General features: G+C 45.4%; 1 protein-coding gene and 1 long non-coding RNA gene across 2 annotated transcripts in view; both read right to left on the bottom strand.

The window, feature by feature from the left end:
• Positions 1 to 1,986: 1,986 nt before the first annotated feature.
• On the bottom strand, positions 1,987 to 4,303 carry LOC139825680 (uncharacterized). Its single transcript, XR_011735893.1, has 3 exons — positions 4,263 to 4,303; positions 3,575 to 3,654; positions 1,987 to 2,340 (listed from the first exon to the last, which is right to left on the bottom strand). It is a non-coding gene; the product is annotated as an uncharacterized lncRNA (long non-coding RNA).
• Positions 4,304 to 4,370: 67 nt separating this feature from the next.
• Positions 4,371 to 15,200, bottom strand: part of MUC16 (mucin 16, cell surface associated) — a 58,767-nt gene continuing 47,937 nt past the window's right edge. Inside the window, exons 56-83 of the mRNA XM_071799487.1 lie at positions 14,950 to 15,122; positions 14,816 to 14,842; positions 14,478 to 14,623; positions 14,300 to 14,367; positions 14,208 to 14,216; positions 13,724 to 13,896; positions 13,594 to 13,620; positions 13,256 to 13,395; positions 13,095 to 13,162; positions 12,084 to 12,256; positions 11,453 to 11,479; positions 11,055 to 11,200; positions 10,895 to 10,962; positions 10,539 to 10,711; positions 10,259 to 10,285; positions 9,884 to 10,032; positions 9,733 to 9,800; positions 9,355 to 9,527; positions 8,815 to 8,841; positions 8,496 to 8,554; positions 8,316 to 8,383; positions 7,851 to 8,017; positions 7,386 to 7,534; positions 6,599 to 6,666; positions 5,798 to 5,952; positions 5,361 to 5,521; positions 5,201 to 5,265; positions 4,371 to 4,563 (exon numbers count right to left, since the gene is read on the bottom strand). Coding sequence (XP_071655588.1) covers positions 4,371 to 4,563; positions 5,201 to 5,265; positions 5,361 to 5,521; positions 5,798 to 5,952; positions 6,599 to 6,666; positions 7,386 to 7,534; positions 7,851 to 8,017; positions 8,316 to 8,383; positions 8,496 to 8,554; positions 8,815 to 8,841; positions 9,355 to 9,527; positions 9,733 to 9,800; positions 9,884 to 10,032; positions 10,259 to 10,285; positions 10,539 to 10,711; positions 10,895 to 10,962; positions 11,055 to 11,200; positions 11,453 to 11,479; positions 12,084 to 12,256; positions 13,095 to 13,162; positions 13,256 to 13,395; positions 13,594 to 13,620; positions 13,724 to 13,896; positions 14,208 to 14,216; positions 14,300 to 14,367; positions 14,478 to 14,623; positions 14,816 to 14,842; positions 14,950 to 15,122 — 2,947 coding nt within the window. The remainder of the gene's footprint in view (positions 4,564 to 5,200; positions 5,266 to 5,360; positions 5,522 to 5,797; positions 5,953 to 6,598; positions 6,667 to 7,385; positions 7,535 to 7,850; positions 8,018 to 8,315; positions 8,384 to 8,495; positions 8,555 to 8,814; positions 8,842 to 9,354; positions 9,528 to 9,732; positions 9,801 to 9,883; positions 10,033 to 10,258; positions 10,286 to 10,538; positions 10,712 to 10,894; positions 10,963 to 11,054; positions 11,201 to 11,452; positions 11,480 to 12,083; positions 12,257 to 13,094; positions 13,163 to 13,255; positions 13,396 to 13,593; positions 13,621 to 13,723; positions 13,897 to 14,207; positions 14,217 to 14,299; positions 14,368 to 14,477; positions 14,624 to 14,815; positions 14,843 to 14,949; positions 15,123 to 15,200) is intronic.

Genomic DNA, 15,200 nt, shown 5'->3' with positions numbered 1-15,200 from the left:
TCTAGAAAAGAGCACCAGGAGTGAGAAGCTGGCACGTTTCATCTCCATGGGGCAGTACCCAGCTTGTGGCTGTCCCTGTTCTGGTCCAGGTTAGAAAATCCTTTACATGGTTTGGGAGAAGTGTAATGGTGTGGTTTTCTGCTTTGCTCTCTCTCCCGTGCTGTGCCAGGCTGCTCTGAGTACTGCTTTTTTTGTCTGAATGTAGATTTTCCTGGCCAGCTTTCTGTGCTTGGGGGTGACTGCAAGGGGAGTGAAGAACTGTTGTTGGGTGCACAGGCTGCAGCTCCAAGGAAATGGCTTTTCTGAAAACTGGTATGAAATTCTGGTGCTGACTGTCACCCAGCTCTGCTAGAGACAGTCCGGACTGCTGTGGGACCCTGTGCCCATCGCTGCATTTTGCTGAGGGCTCCTTCCTCTCGGAAAGCTGCCCCCAAGTGCTCCAGCTCACTTCAAGCTGCTTCCTCAGCCCCTTTTCCCCTCACAGCCCCTTGGTGCACCCTCCTCAGTGTGTTTCAGCTTTAGTTGTGGCTCTTTAGTTTTGGGAGTTGGTGTGTGCTGAAGATCTGGGGTTTGCCCGGGGCTGTTGAGGCAGGAGCTGGTTGCCTGCTGGCCGGTCCCTGCTCTCTCCTGCAGCTTTTTCTGAGTTCTTCTCTCAGAGCAGCAAGACTGGGGAAGGGACTTGAACACAAGCCCTATGGGGAGAGGCTGAGGGAGCTGGGCTTGTTCAGTCTGGAGCAGAGGAGGCTTAGAGCTGAGCTCAGCACTCTCTAGAACGACCTGAAGGGCAGTTCTAGCCAGGGGGGATTGGGCTCTTCTCCCAGGCACTCAGCAATAGGACAAGGGGGCATGGGCTTCAACTCTGCCAGGGGAAATTGAGGCTGGAGATGAGAAAGCAATTCTGTGCAGAGAGAGTGGTCAGCATTGGAATGGCTGCCCAGGGAGGTGCTGGACTCACCGGCCCTGGAGGCTTTGAAACTGAGATTGGCCATGGCACTTAGTGCCATGATCTGGTCAATGGACTGGAGCTGGACCAAGGGTTGGACTGGATGATCTCTGAGGTCTTTTCCAACCCAGTCCATCCTGTCATTCTGTGATTGAAGCCCTTTCTGCTCGGTGCTGCTGTTCTGCGACAGCTGCTGTATCTGGGTGTATGGAACCTGCAAAGATCTTTCGGGAGCAGCTGTGAAAGCTTCTAATCTGCTGTTGCTGACATAATACAGGGTGTTTGAAAACCTTTGGTTGAGCAAACAGGTTTCTAATCCTCTGTGTAGGAAACTCCACTTTGCACTGAGGAACCCGACCCTGAACCGGTTCAACCTGCCGCTGAGGAGCTTTGCTTTGAAACCGTTTGATGGCGTGGAAACATCGCCCGCAGTGGAAGGATTAATGGCTAATTGTGGTTTCATTAATTCTAATTCTAGCGCTTTCACTTTCGGCAGAGTTCACTTAATGATAGTAGCAAATAATTACCTAGAGATCAGCATTAGTTCCTGTGTTCTGCGGAAAATTAAGGCACGCGAGAGGTGATTTATGGGCAAGTCCAGGTGGTCTGGAGGGGCATCTCAAAGATCAGACCCTGTGCTATGGGAGGCTCAGCTGGGGAGCAAAAGCTCAGGGGTCTCAACAGGGCAAAAGCAGCTTCTGATTTGGGTGAAGAGTGTCACTGCAGAGGAAATGCAAGGAAATACAGTTTCACGGCAATAAACGTGGCATTTATTAAACTGAAATCAGTATCAATCTCACAAGACACAATGTGACTGCATTGCACTCAGACTTAACAATGTGTCTTTATGTAATCTCTTGACATAATTTAAAATACATGAAATGTTTCAATCTGTTTAAGATACCTACATTTTAAGAGATAAATTTGGAAAAAGCTACAATCTAGGTCAAGTTTTAAAGTTTATAATAGTCAGTCCCCCAAAAATCTATAAATTAGTGTATTTTTTTTCAGAAAACTGACATTAACACTGAAGAGCTCACAAACTGCAGTTCTTGGTCGTCTTTATTGTTTGTTGGCTGTGTAGTGGTTGTAGAAAATACTGCAGTGCTTCCAAAAAGATGTGTTTCTCAACACCTGCATTGCTGGCAGTTTCCTGTAGTATGAAAATAGTGCAATGATTTGCCTGAAGAGAAAATGCTAAACATAATTTATTAAAGAAACATTTTTCTAGCACTTGTAAATGTTTTTTCCTTCATCAGTGGACGGACAGGTCTGTGCAGACAGACCCGCCGGGGGCGTTAATGCACTTTTCTGGTGTTCAGGTGTGGGAAGTACACCCCGTACATGCCCTGTTGGACCTGGTACAGCTGCGACTTTCTTCTGAGGCAAAAGACGATCTGGTGGGGGGAAAAAAAACAATGTTAATGGGGATTAAAAACAATCTGTACTTTGCCCTTCATTAGATGCCCCCAAATGATGTTGCTGGGTGGGGATGGAGGGACTATGTGAATAAAAGAGGAGGAAACTGAGGGGTGACCTCATTCATGTTTACAGATATATAAAGGGGCAGTGTCAGGAGGATGGAGCCAGGCTCTTCTTGGTGACAACCAGTGATAGGACAAGGGGTAATGGGTTCAAACTGGAACACAGGAGGTTCCAGTTAAATTTGAGAAGAAACTTGTTCCTGGTGAGGGTGTCAGAGCCTGGCCCAGGCTGCCCAGGGAGGTTGTGGAGTCTCCTTCTCTGCAGACATTCAAACCCGCCTGGACACCTTCCTGTGGAACCTCAGCTGGGTGTTCCTGCTCCATGGGGGATTGCACTGGATGAGCTTTCCAGGGCCCTTCAACCCCTGACACTCTGGGATTCTGTGTGATTCTGTGTAAAATGATTTCCTAAGCCTGCATGGGCTGACACTACCACAAACCCCATTTTGAATCTGAGGCTTTTCCTCTTCTAAATCTCGCTGACCGTGATGTTTGCTCTTAAACCTCCAAGGACAACAATCCACGTTCTCTGTGCAATTGTCTCCTGGCTGGTGCAAAGCAAACAGAGCTACTTCTGCGGTGCTGTTAAAATGCTGTTTGCCCCATCAAATCACCCCCAGAGATCAGCAAAGGATGTGCTCTGCTCTTGGCAAGGGTGAGCGGCTGGAGCACAACCCTGCAGGGCTGCTGCAGTCTGTACGTGTAGAGCATTGAATACGAAATTCTGGATGTGATTCCTGCAGGTTATTATTAAAAACGTCATATTCTGCACACTCCCTTACCCATAACCTGGTCATTCTGCAGATGTTCGAATGGGGAATAGATTTAAGAAATGCTGTAGGACATCCCCTAACTCAAGCTGCTTGCTGTCTTGGTGTTTGCTCTACCTTTGGTTTTACATTTTACCCCTTGCAAAGGACTCTCATTCATGATCCACTCCTTCCTACTGAGCTGCCTGTGAATACCCTTCCCCGTCCTGCACGAGTCCTTGAAATAACTGGCTGTAATGCAGGATTGGGGGTGGTGTTTGCTGTCAAGTTCTTCCCATGGGGCTTCTTATGGCTTTGTCTGGATGTCCCTCCTGCAGCCTTCCAGGTGTTTGGGCACTGCTGGAATCAAGTGGTGGGACAGTAAAGGGGCCACTTACCAGGAAGCATAACAAGAGGAGGAGAATGAAGCCAACCACAGTGAAAATGCCGATGAGGACAATTGCCCAGACCTGAAGCTCTGCAAAGGCAAAATAAGGGCACATCAGTTTTTTGGAGTCCTGTATGTGGGACAGAGAAAGGGAGATCTAACCCTGGCACAATTCAAAGTACTGTGCAGCATATAAGTGAGGCCAACTTGCTGAAAGGCAGAATGTGGCCTTCCCTGGCTGCGGGGCAAATGTGCCACAGCAATGTGAAAATGGGTGGGATGGACAGAAACTTCTGTAAAATAAAGGGAGGGTCAAAGGATCTGCAACTTTAAATGTCACCATAGCACCAGAGCGCTCAGATGGATCCAGGGATGTTCAGAGACACCAAGTTCTCAGCTGCTGGCTGGACTTGGAGGAAGGTGACAGGGCTGAGGGTGTCAGCAAAAGTTGTAGTTTGTGATGGATATATAAATAATCTAGTTGTCAAACAGCTACCCAAACTGCATTGATTTTGCCTGTCTTTCCCTTCCATTTTCCTCAGGCTGGCTCTGGCTGCTGCTGTTTGCCAGCCTACCAAGAACTGAGATTTCTGGGCTCTTGCACAGGTCTTGTCTCCATTTCAAGGCATGTGAAGCTAATTTACTCTATTTCAAGTATTCAGTGGCTGTAAGGCGGATCCCTCCTGAAAAGCACTTACTTTTGGACTCCTGTTCATCTGTTATAAGTGGAGAGTAACCTGGAAAGGAAGGGTGAGACAGGTGAGAAGCAGCTCTGCAGGTGATTAAAACCAAACTAAGAAACATTCTCACAAAGTCACCTCACCTGCAACAACCAGGCTCTGCTCTTCCAGCTCGTAGTGGGGGCCCAGCCTGGTGAACCCGTGTGTCAGGCGTCTCAGCTCCTCGTACACGTCTTGCTTTTGTAAAGCCCTTGAGAAGGGGTCCAAGGTGAATTTGCAGATGGAGGCAACGCTTGTGGAAGATTTCCCTTCAACAGGCCTGGAGGATGAGAGCCAGGGTCATCATTACAGGACAAAATAAAGAAGAAATACAGCTGAGTAGAGGCAGGGAGAGGGATTTGGAACTGGTCTGGGGTTTGCAGATGTCTAAGCAATGTTTGATTGGCACGGGATCAGTTTTTGCAGCTTATGCTAGATAAGAACTCAAGCAGTTTTGTGAAATCCACCCACTGATTTAATCCCAGACAAGGCATTTCTAAAAGGTAAATCAGCTCATCTGGTTTTTTGCTTCTCCAAAGGTGCTGGAGAAGATGCACAGAAGTAAACTTTGTTCTTGGGCTGGTCAGTTCTAACTATTTGCTGATGCATTGCAGTGGAGTTTTAACTTATTTGAATAAGCTAGATGAGAGAATGAATATTTGTTTTACTCTGAAATTGTTTATGCATGAAAATAGCTTTGCTAGCATGGAAACAAAACCACCTCTCATTTGGACAGAAACCTTTTGTGGTAAAGACAAAACAGACTGCGAGGGAATGAAGGTGCCTCCTCGTGTGTCATCCGGAGCACAAAGGTTGGCAGCGAGGCATGAACGCCCTGCTGGGGCTCTGAATGCCTTTTCTGCTCACTGCTCTTCTGGAACTCAAGAAAATAACCACATTTCCAAAGCAGAACGTACCCAAAGCTCTCAACAGTACAGCCAGCAAAGTAATCCTTCAGGCTGCCGGTTCTGAACACATCGAGCTGTTGGGAAGAAACAAAACAATTGAGGAAAATTGAGTAAATGTAATACATATTTACTTTGGACAGGGAAATCAAGCTGTTGCTGTTAGGTTTACCTCTTTCTCAATTTCCTCTTTGTTCACTTGGTACCTCCGTGACCTGGGGTCCTGCAGTTCTGGGGAATAGGGAAGGTTGGAGATTCTGAAATGTATTCTGAAGTTTTCTTTCCCAGACTTGAGTGGTTTGTAAGTCGCTGCCTCAACCGCCAGTTCCAACCCTGGAGGTTTGAGAGGAAAGGCTGATATAAATTCTTGCAGAAAGAAACAAGCCCTTCTACCAAGCAGTATTGACTTTGAGCTAAGAAAACTTGAAGTCTTAATAGATAAACAGAACTTGGATTGCACTGGGGTCTGATGGCAACTTGTTGTTTGAATGTGCTGGGCCACTAATTTCTTTGGAAAGTTGTACATTTGGAAAAAAAAAAAACCAAAAAAACCCACTGAAAGTCTGTTGAAGTGTTCTGGGTGGAGACTGTGATTCGAGCTCTACATACCGTCTACTGAGAATCCCTGCAGCTGGTAACTGCTTCCCAGCCACAGGCCGGTTGCGTTGTACGTCCCACTCTGAAAAGCCCTTTCAACCGTGGCCCTGTTGATGCTGGGCTCAGGTTTGAAGAAGCACATGCAGTCGACCACTATGGATCCAGCCCTGTGGACAGAGGAGCTGAGATAAATAGGCTGATGATCATAAAACTTCATGTGGGAAAGGGTTTCCTGAGAAGAATCTGCTACTTTTAAGCTAATGTGGTGCTATTGAGAAACGTGGAATGGGCTGTTTGGGGATTTTCCTTTGGGACACCAGATGAAATATAATACCAGTACTTCTCTCTACAAATGTGGGTTATACTGCAAGCACACAATGAAAGATCTGCACTTTTTTAAAAAAAGCTGTGTGAGAATCCCTGTCCAAGCATCTTTTTATTTAGAATCGGACTCTCCATCTCTACCTGAAGCCCACTCATAAAACATGGTGGCGTCCAAGTTGAGAGGATGACTCCAGAGGTTGCAGGATCCCCTCATTAGGAGGATGGCAATTAATAATTACTCAGATATTCAGAGACCTAAGGGTACATTGCAGAAATCCTGAGACTGAGAAAAATGTTGGTCCATACTGAGTCAGGAAAAATTCAAACTGATGAATTCTAGGAGGCCTAGAAATTACTTCTAAGGGCATAAAGCAAACCATGAGAGTGGAGGGAAGGGATGGGATTCTGCAGAGGACAATGGTGCTTGGCCATCAGGACTGGTGCCAGGGTGTGGCAACATTTCAAACAAAGTCCAATTGTGTCACAGACCTCAGCTTGGTGATATTGCAGCTCAGGAACTGGTCTTGCAGGTTGCTCTGACGGTACAGTTGATTCATCTGAAATAGAAATGTCATGTTAAATATTAACAAGTTCTGGGCCTCATGGCAGATGCTTCAGGGCAGCGGGAGGGCTTTAAAAAAACACCAGATTTTTTTTTTTGATAGCTGTATTTCATGGGAGCTGGGTTTTACTTCAGAATGTGCCTTCTGGTGATGGAGTCTGACTTGCAGCTCGGCAAAGCTTTCTGTCTGATCCGAGCGAGCTGGCAGTGTGAACCAGCACAAGCTGCTGACTGACAGCTGTCATCTCGATCCATGTTTCACAGACAGTGCAGGCTCAGAAATCAAAGTGTGGAATGTTACAGCTTCATCTAAAAAGCAAAACCTACTTAAGGAGGGCTTTATTGGGTTGATATGTTAGTGAATTGGTGCTGAAGTGAATGTCTTGAATTCTTAACTGTGAATTAGGTGCTGATCTCCGAGCTGGCAGATATTTTATACGCTTCTAGAGATGAGACTGAATGTATGTTCATTGACTGGATGACCTAAACCTCTTGCACTTTGTAGTGCATATTTTTGGCTGGAGATAATTTCTTAAGACCACAGGTAACATAACAAAATCAAAAGTGATTCAAAGGCCAATCTCATCTTTTAGATTCCAGAAATTTTTGTTCCCAAAAGTTGGTTTGTTGGTTTTTTCTTGTAACTAAAAAAAAATTGATGGCAGTTGCTGCAAAAATTGTCAGTGCACACATACGAGTGATGCACTAACTTACCTTGTTAGTGATGCTTTCCACTGCTGCTCTGTATTCTGCAGACTGAGAGTCTGGGTTAGTTAGATTTTCATTGACTATTCTGAAGGTCAGTCTGTAGCCTGATTTAGCTGGAGCTTTAGTCACAACAGGCTTTGTGGTGATGGCTGTGTCTGCGAGGGGGAAACCTAAATAAAAAGGTAGAGTGCATTTATTTTTATGTTAGATCTATCAATACCACAAAAACAATATAGGTATGTGCCTGTTTAATTATATAATGTAACAATGAAATTCTCTAGGAATTCGTATGTTTTAAGGGACAAAAATATTTCCAGGGCAGCAATATCATGCTGGATTGGTTTTGTCAGTGTCGAGCCCTACAGAACACCAACAAACCAAAAGGAAAGTTCATTAATGCTCATGGAAGGATGAACAGTGATCTCCAAGCAATTCCAAAATCACATCTTGATACTGTTCATGGATTCTTACCATTGACATACAGGCTGTTCTTCTCCAGGCTGAAGTGCCCTAGTTTGGTGAAGCCATTTGTCATGTTGCTCAGCTCATGATAAACTTTTTCTCTGTCAAAGCTGGCCAGGCTGACGTTGTAGCTGCAGACAGCATCCACACCGGTGTCATCCCTGACTCTCCCAGGCCTAAGAAGGAATGTCAGACACATTTTTAGGACACTGATGCTTACAGAACACCCTGTGTGGTTTGTATGACTGGGACCGACAGGCACTGAAATGTCCCAGTGCAGTTGGGCTCCTGCATCTTTCAACGGATTCTCAAGAATTGTGGCAATGATATTTAGATACCCAAATGATTTTACCAGCAAGAAATTCATGAATGGACAGGGAGGTATCACTGGCTTCTGTTTTCTGGTATCAGAACTATGATAACTTGTGCAAGATCAGATAGAGAAATTATTAATTGCACTTGCAGGAATCTTACCTAAATCTTACTACTTTACATCCTGTGTAGGCAGAGCTTATGCTGCTTCGTTTGAAAAGAGGGTCAATCTGTCAAAAAAATAATAGTACAACTGAGAACTTGAAAACGTCTCCTGAGTTTAATGCAGGAGATTGAGATAATCACGTAACACAAGATGGGCAAAACCAAGGCCAGACTTACGTAATGGTTGATAACCTTTGCCGTGGAAATGAACCTGCGGGAGCTCGGTGCATCCAGATCTGCAGTGTACGGGAGGTTGGTCAGGGTGAAATTAAGGGTGAAATTCCTGGATGTTGGGCTTGGTGCAGGAGTTGTGCTCAGAGCTATAATCAAAGGGGAGAAGGATTATGATTTTACTATTAAAGAAGCTATCTTCATTTTCCAATATATTCCCAATCTTGGTGCACTTCAAGGCTGCTCTGAAGAGTCGCTTGCTCTTATTTTCTGAGTGCACCACTCCTTTGACAGCTTTATTTTTTTAATTTGGTAAAACGCTTACCTGGTCTCTCAAGTGGCTCATTGTAACCTGGGAAGGAAATGCAAGAGAAACATTATGTAGGAGGTATATGTAATTTTAAGAGAATGAAAGAGTAGAGGGGATGATTAAATGGATGACTTGGGAATGAATCACCAAAGCCAGTCCCCGAGGGTGTGAATCTATTGAACAACCAACCTACTGCTAAAGCAGAACAAGGTGCTTTTATAATGGTTGAAGACTGCAGTGAGAAAATAAATGTGTAAATTAAATGGAGGTGGGATAGAAATCAGGTCAAATGCTCATGTGTAGGTGGATTGAGGTCAAGACTAAAATCAAGTCAGTCTTCAGTGTAATATAGAAATTAAAATCTTAAAAAATGTCCATGTGAAAATGTTCTTGGAAGCACACGCTTCATCCTATGCACATAAGTTATGCAGTGAAGGCCAGTAAGACCAGCTTTTCCTTAAGGTCACTTTTTTTTTACACTGAAGTGGTCCCTAACATGTGAGGTGGTCCCAGACTGCTCTGGTGCCTGGAGGAATGAGAACATCAAGCACCTACCATTGACATAGAGGCTCGTGCTGTCCAGGCTATAGATTCCTAATTTGGTGATGCTGTTTGTCATGCTCTTTAGCTCTTGGTAAACCTTGGCTTTGTCAAGATCGGGCACTTGGGAGCCATTTCCATAGTTGCAGATGGTGTCTACTCCTGTGTTGTCCCTATTCCTCGCTGACCTGAGGAATTGAATAGCATGAAGGTTCTGTTAGTTATTCCAAATATATATACAGAAGTGCGTAGAAGCATGCTGATACTGACTTATACAGAATGATACTGACTTATTGAAAAGGAACAGAACTGTCATTAAAGTGTCAGACAAAAATAAAAAAATCCACTTGCTAAGATTCAAACTTAGTTTTTCTGCTATAATATATTGCTCACCTGAATCCTGTTACTTTGCAGCCGCTGAAATAGGGGCCAATGCTGCTCTTCTGAAGCAGGGGGTCAATCTGACAAGGAAAGATTTGTGTGAGTATGGGAAACTCAAAATACTGAGTGATTTCAGTGGGAAAACGATGTGGCTTTGGCTTACGTAATGTTGCATTATTTTTGCAGTAGAGTTGAACTTAGCAGAATTTGGTGTCTCTAGGTCTGTCGTGAACCTGAGGTTGGTTATTGTGAGGTTCAGTGTGAATTGCTTTATGACAGGCCCTGGGCTTTGTGTGGTGGTTGGCTGCGCCACTGTAAGAAACAAAAATTACACAGATAAAATAAGAACAGGATCATCATAAGACATAATACTGAATTATTTTTCCTTACATTTAGAGCAGACAGACATATGAACATGATCACACGCTTCAGATACTTTGCAGTCTTATGATCATTGCCAAATCAGGAAGGAAAAAAAAAGTCGTCATCTTATGCCTTTGAGTAGTTTTAATGTATATCTGGTTTTAAATATACTTACGAGACAGACTATGCAGTTCATTGTAATCTGAAAAACAAACAGAAAGTTATCAGGGAAATATTCCAATAATGTCTTAAGAGGACCAAACATGTGTCTTTATTAAAAAATATTTGTGATAGCAATTACTAAATTCATGATTGTTTTAACTTAGTGACTCTGACTGTTTTTTGCTCTCCACTTTTTCTTATCCATTTTGAGAGGTGTATTTGATCCTCTTAGTTCTCATTTAGAAATAGTCTGTGTCAAGGTGAGGAATGATGCCCTGGGGTGGTCCCATTACCATTAACGTAGAGGCTCTGGCTATCAAGGCTGTAGTGTCCCAGCTGTGTGATGCCATTTGTCACATTGCTCAGCTCATGGTAAATTGCCACTCTGTTGAACCTGGGAGCTGAAGGCTCATCCCTGTAGCTGCAGATGGCATCTACTCCTGTGTTGTGCCTGTTCTCCTTTGACCTAGGAAATCAGGAATTGTTTTAGGACGTTTTAGCCACTGTTGAGAAGCCCATCTTAACTTTTAGTAGGTCAAAGACACATCTAAGAAAACCACTCAGTGCCATTAATGTATTAAATGCTGAAAAATGGGAAACAGGTTTTTAAGATGCAGGTAGTGCAGACTGTTCCTGTCATGGCTCTTACCTGAATGCTGTTACTTTGCAGCCAATATAAGCAGGGCCGATGCTGCTTTTTTGGAGTAAAGGGTCAACCTAGGAATTTAATAGTATTATAAGTTAAAGGTAAGAGATCACAGATATTAAAAGAACTGTGCCCAAGCAGGACATCATTTTGCCAGACTTACATAATGGTACATGACTTTTTCTGTTGACTTGAATTTCTTAGAATCCGGCATTGCCAGATCTGCAGTGAACTGAAGGTTGGTTAGAGTGAAATTCAGTGTGAAGTTCCTTACTGCTGGTGATGGAGGTTGTGTAGTTGGATCAACAGCTGCAACAAACAAGATAAGTTGTTGCTTGAAAACACGATTTATGATCATCATCCCCAGAGGAAACACTGAGAGAAACTCTCAGATGTTCTAGTTGGCTTCAGGGTCATAGATGCTGTGGTTCCCTAACAGGCTCCCAAATTCTCTTAACACTTTTTTGTAAGTGTAGTAGCTGTTGTGGTTGGTTAGTCCAACCTTCTTTTTTTGGCTATTGCTAACTGGCAAAATCTTCTTGCCCTTTCAGTTGTACTTACATAGTCCAGGCTGCAGTTCATGATAACCTGTGGGGGAAAGAAAACGGACAGTATTTGAGAAAATGGCTTATGAGTTGGAAGATGTCGCCTACCGTGGAATATAGAACTTCAGTTGTTTTTGTCTGAGAAAACCCATGTAAACATTTTCTAGGAAAAACTGATTCGGTGACTGTCTTAGGCATAAATATGCATTCACGTTGCTGTGTGTTGTTGGCAAGCTGCTACTTGTCTTAGCAATGCACAGAATTCCTCCTTCCTCAGTGTTGTTGAGAGGGAATTTACCAGTTCTCTAAAACCAATTTAACTTCCACATTGACAAGTTAGTGTGAATTTTAAGTGTCCAGTTCTAGTGCTGTTCACCTGCAGGGGAATGTATTCCGTAGTGCACGTTGAAGTTAATCTTTTTGTTTTCTGGAGAATGACCTATGGTGTATACGCAGTATGATATATTGCATTTGCCTAAGTTCAAAGGAATACCAAGGTGCAAAGGCTATGAGTGGCAGTGGCTCTTCTGCTTTGGCTAGCATTTACTCTTGCTCCCTCTCCAGGTTTTATTGCTTCTATAGTTACGTAGTAACTCGATTCCTCGCCATATCAAAGGAGCAGTCCCGACATCAGCTCGTCCACTTACCGCTGACATAAACACTCTCTGCATCCAGCTTGTATGGTCCTAGCTCAGTGCAGCCTGCTGTCATCTTGCTGAACTCGCGATAAACCTTGATTCGATCAAATTCAGTAGTGGTCGCATTGACCCTGTAGGTGCAGATGGCATCCATGGCAGTGCCATCTCCAGTCGTCACAGACCTGAAAAATCACACATGTTCACAGACCTGAATGACGCTTGTGTGCATTTGAGTTGGCTTTATAGGGCAGCAGAGGCAACATGTGATGAAGTGACAGCCACCTCCATTCCCTGTCCCCCTGCACTGCTGGGGGAAGGAGGTAGAGAGAATTGGGAGCAAAGTTAAGCACAGGAGGATGGGAGGGGTTGGGAGAAGGCATTTCTAAGATTTGGTTTTATTTCTCATTATCCTGCTTGGGCAGTACACTACTTTCCTCAAGTTGAATCCATTTTGCCTGTGACAGTAATTGGTGAGTGATCTCTCCCTGTCCTTATCTCAACCCAATTAGCATTTTGTTATATTTTCTCTCCCGTGTCCAGTTGAGGAGGGGGAACAATGGGGTGGCTTCAGTGGGCACCTGGAGTCCAGTCCCCACACTTGTACACAACCACAAATTGACTTTCTCTTTCAGATACTGTAAAATAATATTAAATGACAGTCTCCTCAAATTCTAAAAATTCAGTATTATGCTGTTTTATACAATTGAAACACCACTCTTATGATCTAACTGAAATGCATTGAAAATTAGTCAGATTACCCTCTTTATGTAGCACAGAATTGGTGTGATATCAATGCTAGCATAATCAGAAGAAATCATGTAATAACCACCCCATCACAAAGGATCATAAATGAGGTATAATTCTACTTGACACTCTCTAGAACTTGATGGGTTTGACCAGACTAGGAGGAAAATAAATCAGGAAGGAATTATATGCAAAACAAGGATTTTTGGATAATCCTGTTGTCAGTCAAAATTTAAATTAACCTTGTCATCTTAACCACTTCCAGGATGTGCCTACCTCAGTGCCACCACTGTACATCCAGTGTAAACAGGTCTAATGCTGCTGTTCCTGAGCACGTGATCAAGCTGTCAAGAAATAGAGCCAGTTGATAAATCACAGTGAATAAATACCAAAACCAACAAGGCAACAGCCACAAGAGGAGCCTGAGTGACACTCACCAAGTATGTCAGAGCTTTCTTTGTAGAAAGAGATTGTTTAGAATTTGGATTCTCCAATGCTGATGAGTAAAGGAGATTGGTCATAGTGAAGTTGACTGTGAAATGTCCCTCTCTTGCAAGAGGAGGAGCTGAAGATGTTGCTGGAAGAAAAGCATAAAATTTGTTACAAAAAGAAAAATAAATATTGATGATTCTGGTAAACCCAGGCATAGCTGGAAATGGTCTCCTGCCTGTCCCACTGTTCATGATCCTTGGCCCCCAGGTGCCTCTCCAATGAGAAGAGCCCCATGGTGTATGCGCTGCCCTCTAAGCCCAGCCCACTCCCACAAGGTACTCACTGGGCTCAACTGGCTGCTCGTTGTAACCTGGGGAAAAACAGAGACAGAATGTCAAGGGCTGGGGACAGGAGAGGGCTGGGGAAGGCTGCCATGGGACAGCAGAGGTGACAGCGAGAGGAGTGTCGGTCACCGTTGACGTAGAGGCTGTCCTTGTCCAGGCTGTAGGGGCCCAGCTGCGTGATGCCTCTGGTCTTGTTGCTGACTTCATGGTAGAGTCCCACCCTGTCCAAGGCGGGGGCAGAGGGCTCCTTCCTGTAGGTGCAGACGGCGTCCACCCGCGTGTTGTCCCCTTGCCTCTCTGGCCTGGAAAACAGAGCGGCCGTGCCTGAGCACCCAGCCTGTGGGGCCTCTGGCTGCAAGGCCAGGCCTTGGGGCTTCTGCAGCATTCCCTGCTTGGGAACGCAGGCTCTGCCTTCCCAGCCTGTGGGTACTTGGTGGCCGGTCACTGCTGTCCTGCCTCCACTAATGCCCTGGGCTGGTCAGGATGGTTGGGGCCAGGCAAGATTGTGAGTGGTCTTGGGGCTACAGTGTCACTGCCTTTAGGGTAAGGCTTGAGGAAGGAGCGGATCAAATAGCAGGCCCTAAGCAGGAGGGGATCAAAGAGCAAGTCCTACCCTCTTAGTCTAGGGAGCAAAAGAGGAGGCACATGATGGTAGTCATAGTCAGTAGTGGGACCTGCAAAAGGACACGTAGGTGCAGCCCTTACCTGAAAGCTGTTGGTTCACATCCAAGGAAAGCGGGGCCGATGCTGCTTTGCTGCAGAAGGCGGTTGAGCTGCCAAAGAGAGAGGATTCCCAGTTAAGCCCTGCCCTTCTCTCTCTGCAATTCCCTCAACAGATGGGACAAATCAGGGGAAAGGCCTGGCCCTCTGACAGATCACATACCAGGGTGGCCATGACTCTTCTCGTACTGTTGTACTTGGCAGAGCCAGGAGTGGCCAGGTCGGAATAGTAAGGGAGATTGGTAGTGGTGAAGTTGATGGTGAAACGGTTGCGGGATGCAGTTGTTGTTGGTGGTGCATGGCTGGGAGCTGCAAGAAGAAGAAATGGAGAGTGACAAGGTGCAAGAGGCAGGGTTTCAAGGCTCAGGGTGGTTAAGTACAGAGGTCTCCTGCTTGTCCCAGTGTTCATGATCCTTGGCCCCCAGGTGCCTATCCCAGGAGAAGAGCCCCATGGTGTATGCGCTGCCCTCTAAGCCCAGCCCACTCCCACAAGTTACTCACTGGGCTCAACTGGCTGCTCGTTGTAACCTGGGGAAAAACAGAGAGAGAGAGAATGTCAAGGGCTGGGGACAGGAGAGGGCTGGGGAAGGCTGCCATGGGACAGCAGAGGTGACAGCGAGAGGAGCATTGGTCACCGTTGACGTAGAGGCTGTCCTTGTCCAGGCTGTAGGGGCCCAGCTGCGTGATGCCTCTGGTCTTGTTGCTGACTTCATGGTAGAGTCCCACCCTGTCCAAGGCGGGGGCGGAGGGCTCCTTCCTGTAGGTGCAGACGGCGTCCACCCGCGTGTTGTCCCCTTGCCTCTCTGGCCTGGAAAACAGAGCGGCCGTGCCTGAGCACCCAGCCTGTGGGGCCTCTGGCTGCAAGGCCAGGCCTTGGGGCTTCTGC

The sequence above is a fragment of the Patagioenas fasciata genome, chromosome 27, assembly GCF_037038585.1.
Source record: "Patagioenas fasciata isolate bPatFas1 chromosome 27, bPatFas1.hap1, whole genome shotgun sequence".
NCBI classification, from domain to species: domain Eukaryota; kingdom Metazoa; phylum Chordata; class Aves; order Columbiformes; family Columbidae; genus Patagioenas; species Patagioenas fasciata.
Note: the sequence above shows the minus strand (reverse complement) of the source record. Positions and strands in the feature narration are given on the sequence as shown.